At 42.3% G+C, this 24,739-nt stretch overlaps 1 protein-coding gene across 4 annotated transcripts in view; it reads left to right on the top strand.

Annotated features, from left to right (window-relative positions):
- Cd1d (CD1d molecule) overlaps nucleotides 1-24,739 on the top strand; it is a 53,919-nt gene that overhangs the window by 12,285 nt on the left and 16,895 nt on the right. For 2 of the 4 annotated variants that reach the window (XM_019210130.1, XM_033765704.1), the window contains exon 2: nucleotides 5,993-6,076. Coding sequence is in view for 1 of the 4 variants with exons in the window: in XM_019210128.2 (XP_019065673.1) it covers nucleotides 5,898-5,912; nucleotides 5,993-6,076 (99 nt within the window). In the remaining 3 variants the exon portion in view is untranslated. Of the gene's footprint in view, nucleotides 1-5,800; nucleotides 5,913-5,992; nucleotides 6,077-24,739 lie in introns of those variants that run through there. The other 2 variants (XM_019210128.2, XM_033765703.1) reach the window with 2 other exon arrangements.

Genomic DNA, 24,739 nt, shown 5'->3' with positions numbered 1-24,739 from the left:
AAAAAAAAAAAAAAAAAAAAAAAAAAGACAATGATGGGCTGATGCTTCTGAAACCCTGAGCCAAGTTAGTTGTAGATATTGGGGTACTGTCTCAAGGAGAAAGCTGACCAATGAAATGGTTCAGTGACAGTCTATGTCCTAAGGCTGTCTAATCTGAATCTCCTTCCCGATTTTATTTCCAACTCCAGTGTCAGGAACTTAATTTCCCACCACCTTCCCTCGTTGAACCTGAAAATGGCCACAGATAATTCATTCCTGTCACACTCAAACTCCCCCTAATTATCTTCCCATTCAAGCCCATTTCCTCTCTTCCCTTACTTCCAGAACTAAGAACCTGGGAGTCATATAGACTGTTTTATGTTTCTGACTCCCTGTAATGGCTCAGTTTTGATGCCTTGTCAGATTCACTTCTGAAATGTCCCTTCACATCCCTTCCTCCTTATCTCTGTTGCACAAACTTTCATTTCCTGGCCCTCATCCCTTATTGCCTGGATCACCATAACAGTTTACCAACTCATGTTCTTATCTCAGGTAGTTCAAGTTCCTCGTCATCTATTTTGTTCAATGTCAAGAGAGTATACACATCAATAAACCAGACCACTCTCTCTTTCAAACTCATCATTTGGGTCCCTGCTACCTGAGATAGTCTGACGTCAGCACATGGTATATAAACTCTACAGTCATGTTTTCACTTCCTGTCTGCCTGCCTGGTCTTACTTCCTGTCCTCATTTCTCACGCATCTCATACTCCTTTTCAAAAAGCCACTTATGTCAACCTCAAGTCCCAAGAAACACAGTGGTGAAGAGCAGTAGCTCAGGACTCAAACTTCCTGGCTAGAGTCTTGGTTTTATCATTTACTAAGTAAACCGTGACCTTGTTTAATATATTTACTTCACCTGGTTATGCTGTAGTTTCCTGCAATACTCAGTAGGGTTTAGCACAGTATCATTTCTTTTTGTTTTCTTTCTTTCTTTTTTTTTTGGTTTCAGGGATTGAACTCGGGTCCTTGGGCTTGCAAGGCAGGTGGTGAAACCACTGAGTTAAATCTCCGGCACCCACAGTATCTTATTTCAAAGTGTTTTTGTGACCAAACAAGGTCCTACTGCTTTAGGTTGTAGAATAGTGTCTAGCCCAGGATAAGTGCTCGGCGAGGATTTCCCTTGTCTCTGAACTTTTGTAGCTGGTGTTCACTCTCCCTTTCCTTTCTTTGCTTTGATGAATCCCTATCTAAACACTAAGGTGGTGCTATTTTGCTTGGGAAGAGTCCTCTGATCTTTATCACCTCCAGGCCATAAATGCATGACTATATCATAGTACTTAGTAGTAAATCTGGTTTTCCCCATAGCTAGATTGTGATTAACTTGAGAACAAGAACTGCATGTGTGTTTTTTAATGAATCCAGGCAAGGTCTTTGCATGGTAGGCAAGTTCTCTATCACAGAGCTACATTCTCAGGCCTCAAGAATGATGTCTTTAGTCTAAAGAAACCAGCATTTCAATGTTGCTTAATGTGTGTTTGCTGGATATATTAGTGAACATGATATTCTGGATAAATTAATGTTTTAGTTAACCCAGGAAATTGGTACTTCTGACAATGTGCTACTGTCTTCAGTGTAAAGGATAGCATAGACCATCGAGTGAGGGAGATATGAGGAGAATCTTATTTCTGAAGCTATTTACTGGTAATCATATCTTATTTTCCAGGGCCTGGTAGGGAAAGGGGCATTTTTTTTTTGTGGCACAATTTTCCATCATGTTTCATTGTGGGGTTATAGAGAGAAAGGGAAGTGAGAGGAGGAAGCGAGCTTCTGAGAACTCTCCTTTAGTGTTTGAGTAAGCAGAATACACTTATTTTGGGGAAGCTGCTCATCCTTCATCAAGTCCCTGCCCACCTGACCTCACCTGGCCTCAGCTGGATACACAGTAAAGGCCCCTCTGCCCTCCTAGGTCAGTTTTTAGAGCAGTTTGTTGAACAAACCAATGAAGGAATGTGCTCTCTGGAGGCTGTGGTGTAGTAGGAGTCAGAATTTCCTTTCCCTGATTGTCAAGTGGCGGGAAGGGAACTCCTGGTTTGAGTCAGGGTTTTAATGACACAGGAGATGGATCCCAGGCTTGTGAGGATTGGAACAAAATGGTTAGGGTGATGCTTGGCTATGTAGCATCAGACAGGTGGTCTTTGAGGGGCCAGAAGTCTTCGACAACCTTCTGTCTCCCGTGGAGTATCTCTGGCTCCCTCACCTTCACTCTGATGAAGATTGGGGAACCAAGGCAAGGCTGGCTCAAGAGCTGAAGGCCTCCGGCAGAGAATGAGGAATTGGTATCTCACCCATAAAGAGGAAGTCAGAAATAAATTAATGCAAGTCAAAAGTTTATTTTTACAAGGTTGCGAATGCAAAGCACAGCTACCAAGCAGTGGGATATGCTACAAGGCAGGGGGCATTCGACTCAATTTCCCGAGGGTCAGGGGACTGCTCGACTCATATTTATAGGGATAATCTGGTTTCTAAAAACAACTGTTTCACTGATTGGTGCAATTGAGGCTAATCATGGTCTTAGCCTTTGTTTCTGGGTTGAGGCAAAGGTTGAGGGCTAAAAGGGCATATAGTGAATTCATATAATAATTTCCTCAAGTACAGAGTGTAGGATAAGTTTGTGGCAAACACAGAACCATCAGCCACCCAGGTCATATCTATATAACCTCTATTTACACCTCTCTCTGTCTGTCCCTATTGCTACCTATTAATTTTGTCTTTTACAAAGACTTATAGGGTAGTTTGGCCCAATAAAGTTGATTTGAAAAGTACAGATCCTAATATTATCACTTCAGATTTTGCAAAGAATTTCTGCAGACATAATCTGATATGAGAAGAAGGAATAGAGAGCAGTAGTTCTAGGAAGGCGGGGGCACTGCAGATCCTAGCCCTTTCCAAATCACATAGAATCTCTCTCTTTCCAAAAACCACACTAATAAATTGTTTATGTATTTAGTCAACAAATGTATACATGGTACAAAGATGAGAAAAAAAACAAAACAAAACTGGCTCACACTGTCCCGCTCTTGTTGAGGCTTAGTTTAACAGAGGAATCCACACTAACAAACATCAAACACAGATGGTAGGTGCCATGATGAGGGAGGCAACAGCCTGGACTCCTGGTTGGCAGTGGTCGTATCTGCACTGAGACCTACAGCAGGAGGAGGAACTAGCTGCAGAAAGGTGGGGAAAACAGAAAAGGAGTTGAGGTGGGTAACAGCATCCTGGGAAAAGGAGACAGCATTTGTGTAGTGGGATGTTATACGCTGGAATTGTCAGTCGGGACCCCAAATGGTGGACAAACAAAAATATGCACCTAAACATAAAGCAGTAATACCCAAGGGAGGGCTCCTACTCAGTGGAGTAAGTTACCATTGCCCTTGTTGCTTGACTGGGACATTTGACCTTAATCATCCAGTCTGGGGAGGGAGGTCACATGCTGTGCCACTTGACATGCCTCAGAATATTATCCGCCTGCCTGAGACGATCATACACTCTCAGTGCCACTAGAGGGACCCAGGCATGCTGGTACTCTGGTTCTGTTTCCCACTCCTGCGAGAGTCCCTAGGAGGGAGGCACTGGGTCAAGAATCACCTCTAGATAATAGTTCTGGCCCTGTTGGTTGTAGTTTGGTGGCATGAACACCAAACCTACCCCAGGACATGTACTCTGAAGGGAAAGGGGAAAAGGGATAGTGGACATCCTGGTCCACTCCTACCCCAGTCAAACTCAGTATTTCCCAACATGTACCGTAGTCTTGCGCTTCTCCTGTATTAGGCTGGAGAGTTCAGTGTCCATACTGCCACAGGGATGATACTGCCCTCAAAGGATGCTGTCTTTACATCCCTTTCCAATTGTTGTGAGTTGGTTTTTCCATTGTTCAGTGGCTCCACTGCCCTGCAGGTGACAGAGTTCAAAGCATCCTCTATGGGTGACTCGATCCTTTCTGACAAGACAGCCAATTGTTTATGGAACCTCCTAGTCCCTTGGGGGTCTTGGCTGGGCCCAGGCTTAAGTGTGCCGTTCCCTTAAACTTTCCTGAAACTGTCTAATATTATTACTGGTAGGGTTTTAAAAGATCCAAGTTAGAGTGGGCATTTCTGGTACCCGTGTTGCACGTGGCATTCTGGCCATGAGATACTCAGTCCCCATCAGTCCCCAACAGCGAGCAAGGACCCTTCAGAAGAGTTATATTTAGTAGCTGCCTCGGGCAACTCATGTGCCAACAATCTGGAAGGCTGACACATCATCCCAGGGGCAGGTGGGTTTTGTTTGTTGTTTGGCAACAGAATCTAATCAGGAGACATGGGCCTTGTAAGCACCTATAACTCCAGTGGGCTCTAAAGGTTCCAAAGACAGAGCTTGGTCCACAATTTGTTACATGGGGACTGCCAAGGGCTACTACTACAAAGGGCCCTGTTCAAAGTCAGCAGCTTTGTTATTCACCTTCAATAAGGGGACTGAGAAAACATGTGGGGAAAATACTGGCTCTAAAACTCAAAGAAGTCCACTGGTTGTTGGATCTCTTTTTATTAGTGTGTTATTTTCAGGGTTAATATTCATTTATTATTTATTTTCTTTGACTACATCTAGGATATCTCTTTTTTTTAATGTGAGTGCTTAATGGCGACTATTCCTTTTTTATATTTCCCTTGGTCGCATCACGTCCTATCCAAAAACTGCTCAAGTTCTTATGAGGGCTCTGAGAATTGCTCTGCACACGTGTCCTGAGATCTTGTCAGGCCTCCTTTCCCAGCTAGTTTTAGATCCACCCCAACTGGGAGGATTGCTAAGCCTATTGGTTAGTGTGGACCGGAAGAGGTGGGTCTTCCGTTTTGCCCAGTGGCCATTATGAATGTAGTGCTGTGTGCGGACCTCATGCGGACCTCAACCCGGATTTTGGGAAGGAACTCTTTGAGGCTAGTACTTCTGCGGGGGCCGGGAAAGTTGCTTGCACACAGGAATAGTTGTGGCCTAGCTCTGTGGTGTTGTCTTTGTTATGTAGATCTTCTTTCGGATGAAACCGTACTCTCCCGCTCTGAAGGACATTTACTTCTGCACCCTTTGGCTTCCCGGTATAAGACCACTGTCACCAAAGGACCCCTTCATTTTTTATTTTTATTTTTTGGTATTAGGGATCGAACTCAGGACTTCGTTCTTGTGAGGCAGGCGACAGCACCGCTGAGCTAAATCCCTGGAACAGGACACCTTTATTATTCCAAACTGGTTCTTGCTATTCTTTTTTTTGTTTTTTTGGTTTTTTAAGACAGGGTCTCACTATGTGGTTGAGACTGACCCGGAACTCACTATGTAGCCCAGGTTGGTCTCGAACTCACAGGGATCCTCCTGCCTCAGCCTCCCGAGTGCTGGGATTACAGGCCACCACGTCCGGCAGTTCTTGCTATTCTTAAGTAGCTTGTCTTGACAATCTTCCTCATCAGCACTTTCTGGAATCTTCATACCTCTTTCTCTTGTGAATACCTTGTTTTGTTTTTGACCTGGACAGAGCTCCTCCAACAAGCTGCCCTGTCCTGGAGTCATGCAAAGGACCCCGAGATAACGATCCCACACACAGTGAATGCAATGGGGCACAAGTGAATGAACCATCTCAAGCCAGGAGCCTTGCTGTTCACCTCTTTTCCGCTCCTGTCTTTTTTTGGTACTACCTCTGTGTAGCCTTTTTGCCTTTTCAAAGTCTGGTGGGCCCCTTTTGGCCATTAAAGGAGCCTCAGACCTTCCATTTTGTCTCTGCCCTTCACAGCCTGGTGATTTTACAGGAGTCCCAACCTTATATTACCTTCGAGGACAAAGAGAGGAAATGAAAGTAACTGGAGTGAAAAAGTGGAGTCTCCTAAGCTGAGTTTGATGAAAGTCAGGGCGGTAAGTGGTGAAAGAAGTAGAAAAGAGAGCAAACCTTTTCTTTCTGTGTCTTCAGAGACTGTTTTGTGTTAACTTTGCAGAAGTCTGAGCTCAATGCTGTGGATGCACTGGCCAAGATTTATCTGGATGCTTGCAGCCCAGTCCAGGGGAACACAGATATACAGGTAAACTACGGTGTAGGATGGCAACATCTTTCTTCTACCTTCCTGTGTATTCTGCTCCTTCCCATGTCTCCCTCAGAACATTCGAGAGTATTTTGTTTCTTCACAGTCACCTGTATCCCACTATCCTTCTCCACTGCTTTTGATGTTGGGAATCTTGCTGTTTGGTATCGGTGTTGCAGGGACAGCAGTGTTCGTGGAGGACTTGGTAGTAGAGGATATTCCATGCCTGGCACTCATTCTGATGTGAGAAATGTTCATTAACCTTCACATACAGGACTGTGCACAGTCTCACCATTCATACACATTGCCTGCATTATAATCACTTGCAAATCATTTATGCCCAATGCCCCAGAATCAGAATGCCAACAAGCCCCATTTGACTTGTTTTCTATGACCACCTATCACCCTCCCCTCACAAAAAGACCCAACTGGAAAATAATCAGCCTTGAGAACTAGAGATCAAAATGCTAGGCCCAGTCAGCCTATCCTTGCCTTACAATACAAAGTAGCCACAGAACAAGAGAATAGTGATGGCAGGTGAGGAAAGGAGAGGATGATAGGCTGGTGTTTTTGATTTCTAGTTTTAAAAGCTGAGTATTTTCTGGCTAGATCTTACTTTCAGGGAAAGAGGACATTTACGATTGGGAGGAATCTGAGATTTGGAAAGTTATCATGGAGACAGTAGTCAGTAAGGGCTCAGTAATGTGTAATGAGAAGTGGAAAGGTAGGATTTCATGTTTTTTTTTTTTTTTTTTTTTTTTTTTTTTTTTTTTGGGGGTATGGGGATTGAACACGGGTCCTTGTGCTTAGGAGACAGGTGTCGGAACCACTGAGCTAAATCTCCAGCCCAGGATTTCATTTTTAAAAAAGTATGCTTTAAGTGCACTGGCTTAAATAGGAATACTACTATTTAAAAAGATACTTTGAACTGTTAATTCAGAAATCCTTTTCTCCAGGTCTATTCTAAATTGTGTTATTGGAGGATAGTGCAGTGAGGGAATAGATCTACCAAAGAATAATATAACAACCATGCTTGTTTAAGGATTCTTTGCAATACTTGCTTTGCAGTAGTAGGCGGTAGATTTACCTCTGAGATTGTGTATGAATAAGAATAGTTTCTGTTGCATTACTTGAGGTGGAGATCAACCAGAAAGAGGTGAAACCATCTGGGATTATGTGCAAAATAATTTGATAAGCCAGCTACCTCTCTAATTTCATATGTCTTCCTGTGGTCACTCTATTCTAGCTCCCCTGGGTTTATTGCTGATATGTGAACATGCCAAGCATGTCCTGTCTGCAGTTTTCTTTTTGTTTCTTTGTTTTTTTGTTTGAGACAGGGTCTCACTATGTAGTTGAGACTGACCTGGAACTCACTACGTAGCCCAGGCTGGTCTCGAACTCACAGCGATCCTCTTGCCTCAGCCTCCCGAGTACTGGTATTACAGGTGTGTGCCACCATGCCAGGCTCAGTTTTTTTTTTTGTAAATTAACTTTGTTCAGGTCTGTATTGCTCATCTTTGAGAGGCCTTCTCTGACCACCTAACATAAAACAGAGCCTTTATTATTCCATCCCTATGTCTTCTGTAATGTTGCCCAGTGTATGATCATCAGTTGAAACTATTGCTTGCTTTTTGTTCCATCTCTTGTCTTTTAAAGCAATATTCTTTAAAAATCAGAATTCTTAAACTGTGCTGTTTTATCCGTCTTCTATCCACTGTTGTAAGGCTAATTTAGATACAATGCTCAAGTGAAGTTTACATCTAATAAATTTGTTAAATCCAGTAGACTTTAAGTCCTGTTTAACTAGACTTATTGCAGGATTTGACAGTATTCGCTGATAGCTTCATGAGTCTTACTTTTATTAGTTCTTGCTTCTCCTTTCATCATGCCTCTTATGCTGCCTTGTATATTGCCTATTCGTCAAATATTTGTTTTTCAGGATTTTTTTTTTTCGTGTGAGAGGTCTTTATTAAGGAGCCGAGGTGGCACGGTGGCCCACTTGGGGGAAAAAGAACAGGAGAGAGAAAGAGAAAGAAAGAGAGGAAGAGGGGGAGGGGAGGGGGAGGGGCTTGGTTATATATTGGGTGACTGGTGTAGGCGGCCGGGGATTGTGTTGGTTGCATGGGCAGCCACTCAGGAGCCACTCTTGGACATTTAAGGAAGTTATTTATTGGAATGGAGGCAGCTATTCCAAGACACTTATCTTACATTCCTCCCTTTTTTGTTATGGCCTCGGGAAGAGGGGCAAAGTATCTCTCTTCTGTAGCTACATCCTGCTGAAAAGGGGCAGTGTGGCATGATGAGAGGCTGAGGGTGGGGTCTCTAGTCTATCATTACCCTGTGGGGGCAACGTAGCTGTTGGAGGTCTGCTTGTTTAGGAGCTTTGAGGAGGGCAATGATGGTGAGACCGTAGAGTGATGGGGATGATCTAGTCACGTATAGATTGAGGGGCAGCACAACCACAGAGAGGGCGCCTCTGCGGAGTTGAAATTGTGGAAGGTTCCCTGGTGAAAACGGTCTGTGATCCACTCTATCGCTCCATCTGGAGACTCTTCTAAGGGGTAAAGCCAATGAAGATCTTGTAGCTGGAACCGCAGTGGATCCGTGACATACCTTAACGGAGAGATGTGTGAACGCATTCCTGTAAAATAAGCTGGCTGACGGTTTGATTAGAAATTTTTTGAATCTGATTTTGAAGGAATTGGAGTAAGCAGGGGGCCATCATGGCCAGAATGAGGATGCAAACGAGGGTCAAGAACAGATTATTTATGGTGTCCAGTGACATCTGCGATATAGTAATAGCCTATTATGTCCTGTAGCCCTGGAGTTTTACCTCTGCCTTAAATGAAATGTGGAGAAATGTGTAACCTTGAGATACAGAGACCCATTTACTTAGTAAGTGAAACCAAAAAAACTTGTACTGTTTTAGAAATCAATTAACTCCCAGTTGGCTTGTAGATACAGAAGACAAAAACCCATTGAAAGGTAAATTAATTTTTTATAAGTAAGCAAACTTGAATACCAAAGCTAGAATTCTCACATCTATTTTACAATAATTAAATCAGCAAAACAGACAGGGGCCTATTATGGCCAGAAGACACATGCAGGTTAGCAGGCCCAATAAGGGAAGTAGCCATGGCATAATTTGTTGGAGCCAGGAGTAGTCTTGGGTCATTTATCATGTAACCCATTGTTTTTAAGGTTTTTGATGCATTGTTGTAATTTTTAATCTTTACCTTGACTATGCCTGATTGGTTAACAAAATAATACTCTTTACCTAGAGCCTGGCACATTTCCCCTTGGGCTGCTGTTAGCATGTCGAGGGCATGTCTATTTTGGAGCAGGACAGCTGCTAGGGAATTAACCTGGTCTTGGACTTTTTAGGGACTGGCTTATTTTGTCCATTTTTTTTTAAAGCTATCTATTGACAATGCCTGATAGAAATGTGTAGGGGTAGAGATACATGCTATATCCATCACCATGCCAGTGAGGACCCCTGCTTTCATCAAGAAGGGGACCAGGAAGAGGGCCACCTTTGACTGTGGGAGGACCCTTTTAAACATCTGGTATTTTATATAGATGGTCAAGGGGGGTTGAGAAATGCTATGTAACAGAAAATTTCAGATCAGTTGAGGCATGAGAATGTCTCCTGGCTGCATATGAAGTATAAGCCAGTGGACAGGCAGACGGGGTGCTCTTCTGAGATAAAGAGGGAGTAAGCAAGGCAAGTGATGTTGTCCTTTTGCCCTGTGTATGTCAGGTTAGTGGTTTGCGTAGGGAATGGGAGACCCATAGCGAACGGTCTCAGAACACTGGATAAATTGCCAGTATTTGAGACAGACAGGTTAAAATCTAGGGGGATGGGAATTGGAGTGAATGAGTCGGGGTTAACAGATCTAAATATCTAAAAATCTGAAATATTGACAGGGAGATAGTGGAGGGTGGTATTAAATAGGTGTTGTAGCCTTGGAGACTGGGTTATCTGGTTTTCCACTTGGAGATCTATCCTTTTATAGGGAGGTGGAGTAATGGGACTCAAAAGTCTATCACTAGTGCCTATTTATTAACTGCCTCTTTTGGTTACTCTTTTCTGTTGGGTGTTTAAGAGCAAATTAAAGTGAGACCTTTGTTAATCGATATGAACATCTTGCTGTCTGTCAAGGTCAGTTAAGTCTCTTTAGGTGTCATCTTGGAACCATGCATAGAGCTTCTCGGCTCTTTTGTCAGTGTCAGCTGTTAGGATGGGTCACGGCCTTGCTTGACCATGGTGCTTTTAGTGAAAGCCTGGAAGATTTTTTGATGACCCTCCTTTAGCACACATTACATTTGTCCTCTGGTGTCCAGCAATTTCCGTGTTCAGGAGGTTGGGTGACTTACCACAGATGTAGGATGTTGTAGAAAAGGTTCCTTCATACCTTAGATCTTTGATGACCTTGGAGGGCCAGAGCCAAAATATTGGCAATCTTCTTAGACCAGTTACCTTTTAGTGTTGGTCTGTACACTTTGGTGATTGAACACCCAGAAGAGAAGATCAGTGGCATCAGTAGTAGAGTAGGAGCTTAACTACCATAACTTTATCTAGATAGCAAGTGCCCTGGAATTTAAAATATAATTAGAGGGCTATTATTTTATCAATCGTGGTTATTTAAGTAGTTGATTTTCTGTAGAATATTAACAGAAAAACTTATAATCAGGAGCCACACATAATGATAATATTTTAGCATGACAATCATGGTGACATCTTAGTAACAAACTTAGATATGTATCTTAGTATAAAATAGCCATTGTTAAATGTATTTATATTTTTAAAATATATAACAACAAAAACCAAAACCCAGGAAACTTACACAAGTTATTACCTATTGATAGGATGCCATGTAAGGAAAGTGTGTGGGCCTAAAAATGTACCTGTAATCATAAGTAGGTGGAAAAGAGAAGGGCGAATACCCAGATCAAAAGGTTGTTGTCATAAACAATATGTTGGAAGACCTGCATGGTCAAACAACATGAATACATTTTGTACACCAGAAAAGTAGCGATAATAATTATTATAATTATATGAAATCTTAGGTCCTGTAATGTAGCTTGATATCAAAAGGATTCTCTTTTTTTTTTTTAATAACTCCTTGGGTTTTTTTGTACAGAAAATATTGTATTTTGAAGATAACCATGATAAACATTACAATAACATATTTAGAGTTCAACCCTTTGATGATAACCAATGTAAACATTTTATAACAACATATTTAACAAGGCATATCTTCCCATAAGATTATGAAAATTATTTGGGCTCCCATTAGTGAATAAAGATCAGAATAAATTTTTCTGAGCAGCTGCTTCTTTTTTTTACCAACAGGAGTAAACTTAATAGTTTATATTTAATTATTTAAAAAATTTTTTATTTAACCTATAAAACCAGGTTGTAGAAATCAATAGTCTACCTGTATTTGATGTCATTTTGATCAAAAACATAATTGGACAAACACTTTTAAGCATTTAGACACAGACAAACATATAAGACAATTTAAACAAGAGTATACTCAGATGGTTTTGGCCAATTGAATTATAAAATCTCTTTTAGTTATGACTAGTCAAAACTTTTGCAGGTCAAAATTAACAGAGATCTCTTGTAGAATTAGGATGAGGACTAAAAGCACTTTATAATAGTAGCATAATCTCGTGTTATAACTATTGTCAGAAGTCTGTAAGCAGAAAGTACAGAGAAGGTCAAGTTAATCTGTAATTACAGTTTAAGAATTTGTAATGTAAAAGAAATGTTTTAAACTCATCAATTGAACATCTAGAAATCAAACACCATCAGACATTATTTTAAGTTGAAGATGAAAGGTACATTTTTGTCAGTTAGCTAGAAGAGGGAATGATAACAAAGTTTTTTTCTCGAGGTGGATATAAGGTTGAAGGGTGAGAAGACTGAGGATGTTGGAAAGGATCATAAAAATATCATGCCAGGTTAGCCTGTAGGACTGGGTAATATACTGGAACTCGCAAACAAATGAGGTCGAGCTGGCTGTGAGAGAACCCAGTCTTTTATCAGTCTGTGAAAGGTCAGACAAAGAAAAGGGAATATGAACCCTGACCATGCCTTCAGCTCCCACCACTTCACGCAGGGGCATTTGTATCGCAGGGGTTATTGGTGATAGAGTAGGACAGTGGGAGTGAGTGTGGGGTGGAGAGGTGCAAGATGGCGGAGGTGAAGGGGGATCACAAGATGGCAGTGGGGGAGTCAGAGTCCCAAGATGGAGGTTTACAAGATGGCCACAGAGAGGAGGGAGCACATGGAGGAGGGGAAGAGGAAGGGCAAGATGGTGGAGGTCTCTGAAAGAGGTAAGGAGGAGACTCATCTGCTGGATCAAACTCTTCATAGGTAGAGGAGGAACTCAGGGGTTTAGTAGCAGGCAAAACATGATGAGGCTGACAAGAACAGAGGGAAGGTTTAGATCTTAGATAGGAAAAAACCCTGAACGTATGGTATCTCACTCCATGTGCCCATGTGCCCACAGAAGTTGTAAAGATCCTGGATAAATGAGAGATCAAAAGAGCCATTAGGTGGCCATTTACTCTGATTATCTAATAAATATTGGGGCCAATTTTGAGTAGAAAGCCTAATAAGGTGTTTAGGTTTTAGATTGGATCTGAGTCCGAGAGCCGAGTTTTTTGAGGAGACAGCCCAGGGTTGTGTCTGTAAGAATGGATTGTGCATCCCATGGTGGAGAAAGGAGATTTCTGTCACCTCTCACTGAAGCATTGTGGAGTGAGGGACAGAGTCACCAGAGTAGAGGCGCCGCTCAGGAGGGGCGTCACCACTGAGGAAGGGAACACCAGGCCACAGCTGGCCAGGGAGACTTGGGACCTGAGCTCAGTTTTTATTCGGAGGCCACAGTTGGCCGGGAACATACCAAGTCTCGTAGCGGGGGAGAGGCCAGTGCCTCAGGGGTCTCTGCCAGTGGGGTCAAAATCCAGACTGACAAAACCCTGGAGTAAAGGCTGGTTACTCACCTATCGATGAGGCTGGTGGTGGGCACGGAGAGGCATCTGGGCAAATGGACACGAGTTGTCGGGCAGGAGGATTGGGGCACCAAGGCTCGGGGTCCCTGTATAAGACTTAAGTCTCACTTTTACTCCGTGGAGCGTGAACATCCAAAAGGCCTCCATGATGCTGAGCCTAAAGCTCAGCGAGGCTCCAGGAACTTGTTAGACAGCGAGAGTCACCCAGGAAGGAACACACCAAGCTAGTTGGCAAGTAGACCCTTATAAGTCTGGCCAGATGGCGCTCTCAGAGCCAAGTAGCTCAGGAGGCAACTAGCTCAGAGTCAGAGGCTATTTTATAAAGGGCTATGGGGAGTTAACACTTGAAACTTACAGGAAGGGGGCAAAGGCAAGTGGTCAGTTGATCCGAGCTGGTGGTCATCAATCATGTACTTGACCGTTACATACTAATGGTCAGCAGATCGATCACTCATTGTTTTATAGATTGTGGTGTTCAGAACATTCAGTTACGGAAAAACAAGGAGTGGAGTGATTTACTTTGGGTCTCTATGCTTGTTACAATTTTTTCTCTAGTTTCCCAGCTACTCCCAAGCAGTTACCTAGTAATTCACAATTAATCATTACTTATCCTATGGGGGGGGGACAACAGTCTCTGGGTCATTTGCTGGTCAACATGGAGTCGCTCTAGTTCAGTAAGGCTCTTACACCTGGACCCTCCGTGTTAAAGCCAGGAGCCAGGTAGCACCCGATGAGAGTCATGGCACCATTGAAAGAAACCAGCGCAGGCCAAAGATCACTCTGCACACTGACAGAGCTCATTCGAGAGATTTTATTAAGGAGGTGAGAGGCATGGTGGCCCATTGCGGGGGGAGAACAGGAGAGAGAGAGAGAGAGAGAGAGAGAGAGAGAGGGTGAAGGAGAAAGAGAGAGAGTGTTTTTCAGGATTCTGTTTTCAGTCTTCTCACTGTGCACAGTACTTTTGGGTAAAATTTCCCATCCCTTACTATTTCATTACTACTGACTCCCACATCTGTCTTCTATCCAGGCCTCTTCCCCTGGCTCCTGTCTACTCTTATTCATTTATTTGGATTCCTGCGACAGTCCGGGCTGGCTCAGAGGCAGTCCTCCTGCCTCAGCTTTCTGAGTACTGGATCATAGACACGCACCACCAAGCCTGCCTGTTGATTCTTATTAGAATGAATGAATTCTAGGTTATCACTTTCATTCTGATTTTTACTATGCCTCATCTATAAGTAGCATATGCTAATGGATTCTGCCTGCTGGAGTTCCAACTATGTCTCACCTGAACTATTGCTTGTACTGCTGTCTGGTCACCTCACTTCCTCTGTCACCACTCTTGCGAGGCATCCATTTCTTGCTACCAGAGTGATTATCACTGGCCACAAATTTGACCTCAGCTCTGTGTTAAAACCCTTCAGCTGTTATCTCTTCACTTCATCTTAGCCAAAAGGCCGAGAAGCGATCAGCTGTTAACTCTTAGCATTCCAGGCATCCCTTTCCCTCTCTCTTTCCCATCTGACTCCTGTTTATATTAGCATGTTCGTCTTTTACAACACCCTCACTCACTTGATCTAGAAGTAGGAAATTTTAAAATTTTGTGTTGTTTATCCCAAATACCCCTTCCCTTATGTCGCGAGCCGGATTGCCTTGGGCAACTCGGTCTGCGACTACAGGGGCCTGAACTGGTGACGTGTGAGCAAAGAGGAACACACTTGATACACAGGGAGTTTACTTTAGTTCCTCATCTCCGGATCTCTACCCCGCTCTCCGCGCCCGGAAGGGGTGGCAACATATATACCATAATGCAACCAATCAGCATACAGAGAACAGATTATTACCTTATAAGGATACATCAAACACCCACGGGAACATATCATGTGATCTACAGGAAAACTAAACCTAATACAAAATGGCTTCATAGGCTATATCATAAAATGGCGGAGGGGCGGATCTATGGTTCTCCACACCTTAATCTTTGTATTTCTTCAGTTGCTGGTCTTCACAACTCAGCTAGAGAAATATCTTTCAAGAAATTTTAAGTTTTCCTGTCCTACCCAGGACAGATGACCTCTCTTGTGAGCTATTTGTTTTATTAAGAGATACAAAAGGGCATTATTGTACCTACTAATCTCTACTAATCTACTAATCTCTGGCCGTCAGATAGTTTGGCCTTTGATGGTGGTCATGGGAAGGGCTGTCTTCAAGGAGATCACAGGTACAGGCTCTCGAGTCCAATCCAGGTGGGGATTCTTCCACTTCTTGGCTGTCTGTCTTTGCTCCAGTCACGTAAGTCATTCAGCTGTAGTTTCCTCTTTAGTAGCATCACCTATTTTTTTTTTTTTTTGGTAGCAGGGATTGAAATTGGTTCCTTGTGCTTGCAAGGCAGGTGGCGGAACCACTGAGCTACATCCCCGGCCCCAGCATTTCCTAATTTTGCTCATCTTTGCTTTTCCAGCCTCTGGCTACCTTACTTTGGTTGTCTGTTTGTAGACAGATTCTTTCATATCCATATATTCTTATTCCATCAAGCAAAGGACTTGGTGTAGGTTGGTGCTGGGTAAATGCATCTATGGGTATTAGAGAGAGAGAAGGGACAGTACAGAGTCAGGGGAAATGGATGTATGAGTAGGCCATAGTTCAGACTCCCTCTTGTTCCATTTGATAGTTAAAAGTAGGTAGTGTATATCTAATAAGGGGCATAAACTAGGGTCATGTGGTGATGGGGGGAATGAAGAACAGGTTATGCCAAAAGCAAAACGCAAAATAAAATTGGAGAAACTACTTACACTTGATTTTATGTACTTTTAGCTTAAAACACATCCACAGAATGAAATTGAGTGTGGCTCGTTAAGTTGACATGTTAAATCTGGTTTTATTTTGATTCACAGTATATAAACTTCAACTGCGATGTTTTGTTTGAGGGAAAATTCTAACGGATTTCAAAAGTCTAAGAAGTGCCATTCATTTGAAGTTCTGGCAGATCACTTTTGTAGATTTATTTCAATCTAGCTTTGCAAAAATCAAAACAAAACAAACAAAAACCCTTTGTTGTATTTTTAGAGAACTTCCACAATCTGATTATCTTTTTTAAAATACGAAATATGCAATAAAGGAAATACTATGCTTCCCTTAAAAAAATAGATGGTGTTGTAACAGTTGAAAGGTAATTGTTCGAAGTGAATAGTGATAGTGAATGACTGAAACTTGGTGCTATGGCTAGGTGTGGTGGCACACACTTGTAATCCCAGCACTCAAGAGGCTGAGGCAAGAGGCTCCATGAATTTGAGGCTAGTGTGGGCTACACAGTGAGTTCAAGGCCAGTCTGAACAATAACAGTGAGACCCTGTCAACCCCCCCTCCAAAAAAAAGAAAGAAAGAAACTGGTTATATGTTATTTTGGTTTTCTTCCTTTGTTCTGAATTCTCAGAAGAAAAATATTGGGTTCTCTTAATAATATGATTTTTCAATTCAGATTTGGTTAACAATTCAGTTCTGGGCTATCACAGTGTGCTGAAACACCAGGTACTGCCAAAGCAGACAGTAGAAGATAGCTCCTCACCCAGAAGAGTGTCACTGTTTCTCGGCGTGTTGTGATTGTACCTAAGAGGCCTCCCTCAGAGGACTTGTCTGTTCACACAGTCAGTACTGGGGACTGAACTTGGGGCCTTCACACTCAGTTACATCATCAGCCCTTTTAAAATTTTTTTCTTTTGAGACAGGGTCTTGATAAGTTATTTGGGCTGGCTTTGAATCTCTCAGTGCTGGGATTCCGGGTGTGCACCACTGTGTTTGGTTATACCTTGTGTTTGTTAAAGTAGAAATAAAGATCCTGTATTACTTGAGTTAGTATTACTCCAAAATAGAATCTCCCTGGTAAAAGTTTGGGGAAATCTTGAGTTGGTGTCATGCCTTTCCTTCTCCCTCTCTCCCTCCCTCCCTTCCTTTCTTTCAGCAGAGGGTCTCATTGTGTAGTTCAGGCTGATCTTGATCTCACTGTGTAGTCCAGGCTGGCCTCTAACTGCCTCAGTTTTCTAAGGGCTGGGATTACAAGTGTGTGCACCATGCCCAGCTCATGTTTCTCCTTTTCACTCCTCAGGAAGATCCTCCTGAATGAGAAGGGTGGTACGTATTTCCAGCATGGAAGAGCTTCTTTCAGCACCTTCATTTTATCCAGCACCAGTGTCTTCACTGGTGAAAAAAAAATCTAGAAATGAGCTTGAAAAAACTTTTGGGCCTGGGGTGGTGGCGCACGCTTGTAATACCAGCACTCAGGAGGTTGAGGCAGGGGGATTGTTGTGAGTTCGAGACCAGCCTGGGCTACATAGTGAGTTCCAGGTCAGTCTCAAATACATAGTGAGACCCTGGCTCAAACCCCACCCCACCCACCAAAAAACACTTTTGGCAAGCCATACCTTCATGCGCCCTGGAGAAACATAGAGATGTAGTGACAGTGACAGTTTTTATTTAATTCTCAGAGCTAATTGCTTATCAGAGAAGAGGCATTTTTATGTCATCTTTTTGGGAGAAGGTTACCTGAAAGAAATACTGAAGAGAGAAAATACTTTCTTAGGTTTCCTGGGATAACTGAGTATGTTCTGCAGATACTGGTTAACTTACCAGGGGGGAAATCGTGCCTGTTGGAATCATGAACTCTAGGTGGCATTTCTGTCTAAGCTCATGAAAGTAGACAGCCATGACTGTCCTTCTGCCAGAATTTCTCCCTCCTCTGGCCACTATTTTTTCACTTATCTTTCACTACTGGGCCCAAACAGCATCTCTGTCACTTTCTGAGTTAAGCTCTTCTCCTGTCTGTCTCAACGCCTGGTCCTTGTACTCACCTCTTGTCCTTCTGTGGCCATAAATGAAAGTAGAAAAGACCTTAGCTGAGCAGGAGAAAAGATTTGTTTATAATGTCTTTCCCCTTGGCATTTTCCTTGGCTCCTGGTCTCTTTTAAGATGGGAAGCCTTCCCTGACCCTTTACACCCCAGGCTGGGTTAGGGTCCCTTCTTCACGCTTATGAACCCCTACTTTAGCACCTGATTTGGGTGTTTATCTTTCTAACTAAATGTAAGCTCTGTATGGGTGTGGACTATCACCTTTTCACCACAGTAGGTAAGGAAATGAGAAGTGTGTCTTCACTGAGACTCTCTTAAACCTTCTTTTTCCTCATTTTCTCCAAGCTCTGGCTGCTCTTCTTCCTGCCATTGACACCTATGAATATGTGTTGTTTAAACTGTTTATTAAAGGCAATATCAAAAGTATGTATGTGACGTCTTTTGTTGTCACCATAGGTCACAAATGCCTATGTATTTTTTTTCCAGTTTTAGGTTTATTTTTACATTTTTCTGTGTTGCCGTGGATTGAATCCAGGGCCGTCACACTAAATTATATCCTTGACCTTGTTTTTATTTTTTTATTTTGGGATAGGGTCTTACAAAGTTGTTTAGTCTAGGCTCAAATCCCAGAGTGCTGGGGTTACAGGTGTGCGCCACTGCGCCTGGATAAGCCTTACTTTGTTAAAGTAAAACTAAAGACACTGTATTACTTGAGTTAGTGTTATTCCAAGATGGAATTTCTCCAGTAAAATGATTTCTTGCTTGCTGCTCGTATAGAAATACATCCTTTTATGTAAGAATGGTGAACTCCCGAGGGATGAGAAGAACCTGAATAAGAGACTCCTATCTCTGGTTGTGAGCTGGGTTTTCCCTTGATTGTATTTAACTTTGGGAAGTCACAGCACTTCTCAGCATATCAAGACACTACAGTGAGAGGCCCCAGCTTTCTCTTTTTGCTTCCCACTCAATTTCTGTCTTCCTTCCAGCTGTATAAATTCTGACACATCTCAGATGTAGGCGTCCTGGGCCAAGTCACACCAAAATCCATTTTTTGTTTACCTACTTAATTCTGTGTAAAACCATGTTCTCTAGAATGGCATCTATTTTTGTCAACATTTCGTTTCCCCCTTTACATTCATATCAGAACTGCTCTGGGATTCAAGAATTGGATTTCAGGTTTCTTTATCACTAAACAGTTCCCCAGTGTGTATATTATTTTCATTTGAAAAGTGAAAGGACTGGACTAGCTAAGGGCTGAGGTCACGCACAGCTCTTTTTGTAACTGCAGTGCAGTCTTGCTGCCTGCCTCCTACTGGGAATTTCCTGGGGTTACTCATTATATCTTTGAATGTTCCCAAGTGACTTATACAACCTTAGAAAAATGTTGTTGGGAAAACACGAAGGAGAAGCAAAATAATGTACTACTCAGAGTGGAATTTTTTGGGTTAATTATCTTTCCAGAGATGCTGTAGTGTCTAACTGAAATATTTTATTTTGCAGATTGTGGACTCAACTTATCTTCTTTCTTTTAGGTTTAATAATTTTGCCGAGGTTCCTTAAAAGTGTTCCTTAGATTGACTTGTCCATTTTTAAGCATTAGTACTGACAGAAACCCTGTTACGGTGTAAGAACGTGGTCAGGATGGTCAGGGAGGTGAGGAGGGAAGAAGCTCAGAAGAGTGACTAGCAAGAATGAGCCCCCTTTTTTCTTGACCAGCACGAGTACTGGGGAATGCTTAGTCCATTGGGAGACTACAGGGAGAATAGTGATAAGAAAGATGAAGGGAAGGTGGAAGGGCCCAAGGAAGTCTATTTCATCTAGACTGTTTCCTGTGATAGAGCTTTCCCAGAACATGTGAAGTGCCTTCTTAGGAAAGTGTCCCTGAGTTATCTCCGTCCTACTTTCAGGCACTTTGACTGTGACTGTAGATTATGAAACAAATAACTTGTCCATAATTTCATTGCTCTTAGTTATAGAGCAGACTATAGATCCAAGGTCTCTTGACTAAAAAGCTCTTACTGTTTTCCATACACTGTGTTGCTAAGGCAATTTGGAGGTCAGGGTATTTCTAATACATTACCTGAGATCCTCACTAATAGGGAGAGGCAGTTCAGATTCAGGTGTATACATGGGTGTAAGGACACATTGTACTGCTTGCTATCTCTTGTCCTGTTGTTCTCCTTATGCTGTACCTTTGCTTACTCACTCAGCCCCACCCATGGTGATATACACATCCTTAGGTAGCATAGCAAGAGAAGAAAGGCACACTTAGAGGAGTTGGAAGTGATTTTGGTCCTTGGATGTCTGGGGAGCCTACTGTTTTTCTTCAAGTACCCACTATTTTGTTGTTGTTCATATGTGGATTGGGGTTGGGGCAGCTGGTGTTTTGAAAAGGGTGCCCTGTTTTGGCACTTATGATTTCATCTGCTACTTGGTGCGGGCAGATCTTCCCAAGAAATCTTCCCAACTTTCCTATTTATTGAACCCATTTTTGCATGTTTAGATGCCCTGAGCCACCTCCTTTCCTTTCTGCTAAGAAGCTGTAATAATCAACTTACATTGCTCTAGCAGAATACTTTCCTGTAGGTATTTTGTAAAGAAAAGATGTTCATTCATCTTTAGTTTGGGAGGGTGAAAATCCACGATTGGGTGGCCCCGATGAGGTCCCCTTTTCTGCACAGTGACAAGGTGGGGAAGTGGAGAGGGAAGTTACTGCAGTGCTGTGAGTGGATACACATAGAATGGCCACATTTATCAACTTGTGCTTCTGGAGATCAGAAGTCTGAAATGTTATCTCACTGGACTAATTCCATAGTGTCAGGAGGACATTTCCTTTTGCAGGCTGTAGGAGAGAATTGCCGTTTCTAACCTTTAGAACCTCTTGGCATTTCTTAGCTTATGACCACTTCCTTTCATGTTGCCACCTCTGACTTTTCAGCACCCTTCTTAGTTTTGACTGTCATTGTGATTACACTGAGTCTACCTGTAGTCCAGGATAGTCTGATTTTTAAGGTCAGCTGGTTAGCAAACTTGATTCTATCTGCAACCTTTATTTTCCTTTGCCATGTAATGTTAACAGAATCACAAATTCTGTGGATTAGATCGGATGTGGTCATCTTTGGGGAGACACTGGTTAAGTCTGGAAACTAACCCTAAGTCTCCCAAATTTCTGTAAGTACTTATCCTGTGCCTGGGTTCTTCGCATACAATGATATGACGTATATGTATTTTTTTTCATACCAACCTAATATGTTGGGTCTTTTCCAGTGGCATTTTCCTAATTCTCCCAATAACAGTTAGGTACCCCATAAACCAATTAGATTCTTTTTTGCCCCCTCTCATTGAGTTCATTGGTACATTTTAGGTATACAGCACAGTTAAATTCATTGTTGGGATCTTGTACCTTTACACGACAGGTCTTGGTTCTCATTTTTTAAAATCAATTAGATTCTGAAACTACTTGCAGAAGAGTCAGATTCCACAGGTTTAAAGGATCAGTCCCATAAACCTCTCCCCATTTCAGATGCTAGTTGCAAATATTGGGTCCCCAAGTTAGCTGCACTTCAGGCCAGCTTGACTACAAAGTGGAGAGTTCGCTTGCCCAACCTTCCTATGAAGGTTTATATATTTTCCTATATAATTATCCAATGGGATTGTTTTAGACAAGCTGGCAGGGTCAGAGGCAGGAAAATCTACATTGGCTGTCTTGATACAGGAGAGCCTGAAAAACAAGAGGGATCAAGGTTGAAGGCCTGGAAACTCCTTGGAGAGTCGCTGGTGAGTCTATGTTGAAAGGCCGAAGAAACTGAAGTCTGATATCCACACATGATGGCAGTAGCGAAAGATGTGCCTGCTCAAGTAGAATTGCGCTCTTTCAACTTCCTCCTTCCACTTTCATTCTATTTGGGCTGCAAGTTAAGTTCACTTTATTGAATCTTAGTTTCCCACTTGTAAAGTTTATTGATACTTCTGCTTTACCAGTGGAGGGACTGAGACCCAATAAAATGAACTAAATTCTCCCACTTACACAACTAATTCTGTGATTTTTGGTTGAAAGCCAAAAAGCTAATGATCAAATTAAATAGGAGATTGATTGATTTTTGTGTTTACATCAAACTTTTAAAAATTCGCCCTTGTGGAAAGTTAGCCAAAAGTCAGCACCTTGGCATACTTCATCTTGGTATTTTGTATGTTGACCCTTAGCCGAGTTTCTAAATTAGCCCCCGCTTCTGTTATTTATTATGTCATTGTTAAACATTAACTGACTGCCATGGCATGCTGTTGCAAACCAGTATCCTACAGTTGGTCATACCTACTGAAATCACGTGTATACTTACTTAAAGTGACTTTATTTTCAACACTTAGCTCTTACCTGAACTTGATCAAGGAAAAAAAAAAGTCCATTTTTTCAGTATATTTGTCTCACAAATATTTTACTGATTGCTCAAGGCATATTTTATGTTCTAGATGTTGGGTGAACAGCAGTGGTCATGACAGAGTCCGCAGTGTCAGTGCTTGCATTGTAATGGTAATGACAGACAGTGAACAGCTATGTAATATGTAAACCGATAGCAGGAGATTATAAATATTCTGAGGGAAATCAGCGTCAGGGCATAGACAGTGACAGGGAGCCTTGTATAATGTGGTCAGGAAGGGCTCACGGAGACAGTGATGCTTGAGCAGGGTCCTGAAACTATTGAGGTGTGAGCTGTGTTAATGTCTGGGGGACAGCTACTCAAGGTTGAAACAGTGCAGAGATCCTGTGGTTTTGAGGAACATTGAAGTGGCCCATGTGACAGTTATCAAGCAAGTGAAGAGGAGACTGGGTCAGTGATGTATGGCAGGGGACCAGATGCCAAAGCCCATAGCAAGGGCTTTGGATTTCACTGAGTGAGGTCTGAAGCACTTCAATCTTCCAGATATAGCTGGTCTTTAGAGTGTGAGTCTCTAATGACTCTGAGGCAATCTTCATTTTCGTTATACCAGGGAGGACAACTGATTAGATCAGTCCAACAACTTAGCCCAAGTGATACAATCAGCAACATGATAGGATCATGCACAGCTTAGAAAATGACAATTTGTAGTAGTTATTATATCACCTTTAACTGTGTGAATTAAATCAAAATTGAGGACCAACCCAAAATATGTTTATAGTGAATAATCTCTTCAATATAGCAATTTTACCCTTAAGGATGGGGACTTAGAAGGAGTTAGGGAGGGAGAGATTGATAGATAGGATAGAGAAAGGTTAGAAGTGAGGTCGGAGGACACAGGAAGACCACACACATCTAGGGAGCTGTTGAAGAGAGGAGGAGAAGACAGAACAAAATATACACAAGAACAGAACAAACTAGCAGCAATAGAGAGCCTAGAGACTGTAATCACTTTCTTTTAAAACTAATGGCAATTGAGAGAAGGAAAAAGAGAAGAAAAGGAAAAGAAAGAAAATAAATTCGAATTAGGGTAGGAACAGAAACAAAAAGGGAGAGTGATGGAGATCAAGGTGGGAGAGAGAGAGAGCGAGAGAAAGAGAGAGAGAGGATAGAAAAGGGAAAATTTCAGAAAAGAAAGATATATAAAAAAGTTAAATGATTAAAGATAAGAGGAAAATACTACTTTGGAAATAAAAAGTACAAATAGAAATAGGGGGCCTCCTTCAGGGTATGTCTCTGAACTGTAATCATTCTTTTAAAACTAATAGCAATTGAGAGAAGGAAAAAGAGAAGAAAAGGAAAAGAAAGAAAATAAATTCGAATTAGGGTAGGAACAGAAACAAAAAGGGAGAGTGATGGAGATCAAGGTGGGAGAGAGAGAGAGCGAGAGAAAGAGAGAGAGAGGATAGAAAAGGGAAAATTTCAGAAAAGAAAGATATATAAAAAAGTTAAATGATTAAAGATAAGAGGAAAATACTACTTTGGAAATAAAAAGTACAAATAGAAATAGGGGGCCTCCTTCAGGGTATGTCTCTGTCGCCACACTAGACAGCGAGGGCAGGAGTGTGGAGATCTAAGTGTCAGCAAGCCAGCAGCTGTCCCATGAGGTTCAGGCTGATTTCTATCTGCAAGGCCTAAGATAAGATCTCTAGGGCGGGGGTGGGGCGGATGTGGCGGGGCGGATGTGGCTCTGCGGCCTGCCTTGCAAGAGCAACATCCTGAGTTCAACCCCCAGTGCAACATCCTGAGTTCAACCCCCAGTACCAAAAAAAAAAAAAAAAGATCTCTGACCTCGTGCTGGGTTGAACTCTGCAAGGTTCTACTGCGGGTTCCAGCTGTCTTTCCCCTGAAGTTAGGCCAGGTTCCGATGTGAGGTGCTGGTCCCTCCAACTTACCAACCGTGGTGGTCTGGTGTGCCTTTATTGCAGATTTTCTTTACTTTTCCAGTGGGCTTCAGTTTTCATCTAGGAGCCTCAGAGAGGCCCTCTTTCTCTGGCTCGTGGAGGGGTAGGTGTGTGTGGGGGGCACGAACACCACTATATGGGCCCCTTGAGGCTGGGCGCTTCTAGCGCACTGGGTTGAATTGGCGGGCCTGAAGTGTTAATTCTTGACCATAGGAAAAAAGGAAACACTAGATTCTTCTATGTGAATTTTTAAAAATACCAGGTCAGCAGCTTGGCAGAGAAGCCATTAGGTAGTGTAAGCCACAGAGAAAACAAAACTTTGCAGCTAAGGGTCACTTTAAAAGATAAGCCAAGAGCCGGGGATTTAGCTCAGCTGTTTGGTGGCCTGCCTTGCAAGCACAAGGACCAGAGTTCAATCCCCTGTACCAAAAAAAAAAAAAAAAAAAAAAAAAAAAAAAAAA

The sequence above is a fragment of the Fukomys damarensis genome, unplaced genomic scaffold, assembly GCF_012274545.1.
Source record: "Fukomys damarensis isolate Sample0158 unplaced genomic scaffold, DMR_v1.0_HiC HiC_scaffold_19, whole genome shotgun sequence".
In the NCBI taxonomy this organism is placed as follows: domain Eukaryota; kingdom Metazoa; phylum Chordata; class Mammalia; order Rodentia; family Bathyergidae; genus Fukomys; species Fukomys damarensis.
This window is presented reverse-complemented; position numbering and strand designations above follow the sequence as displayed.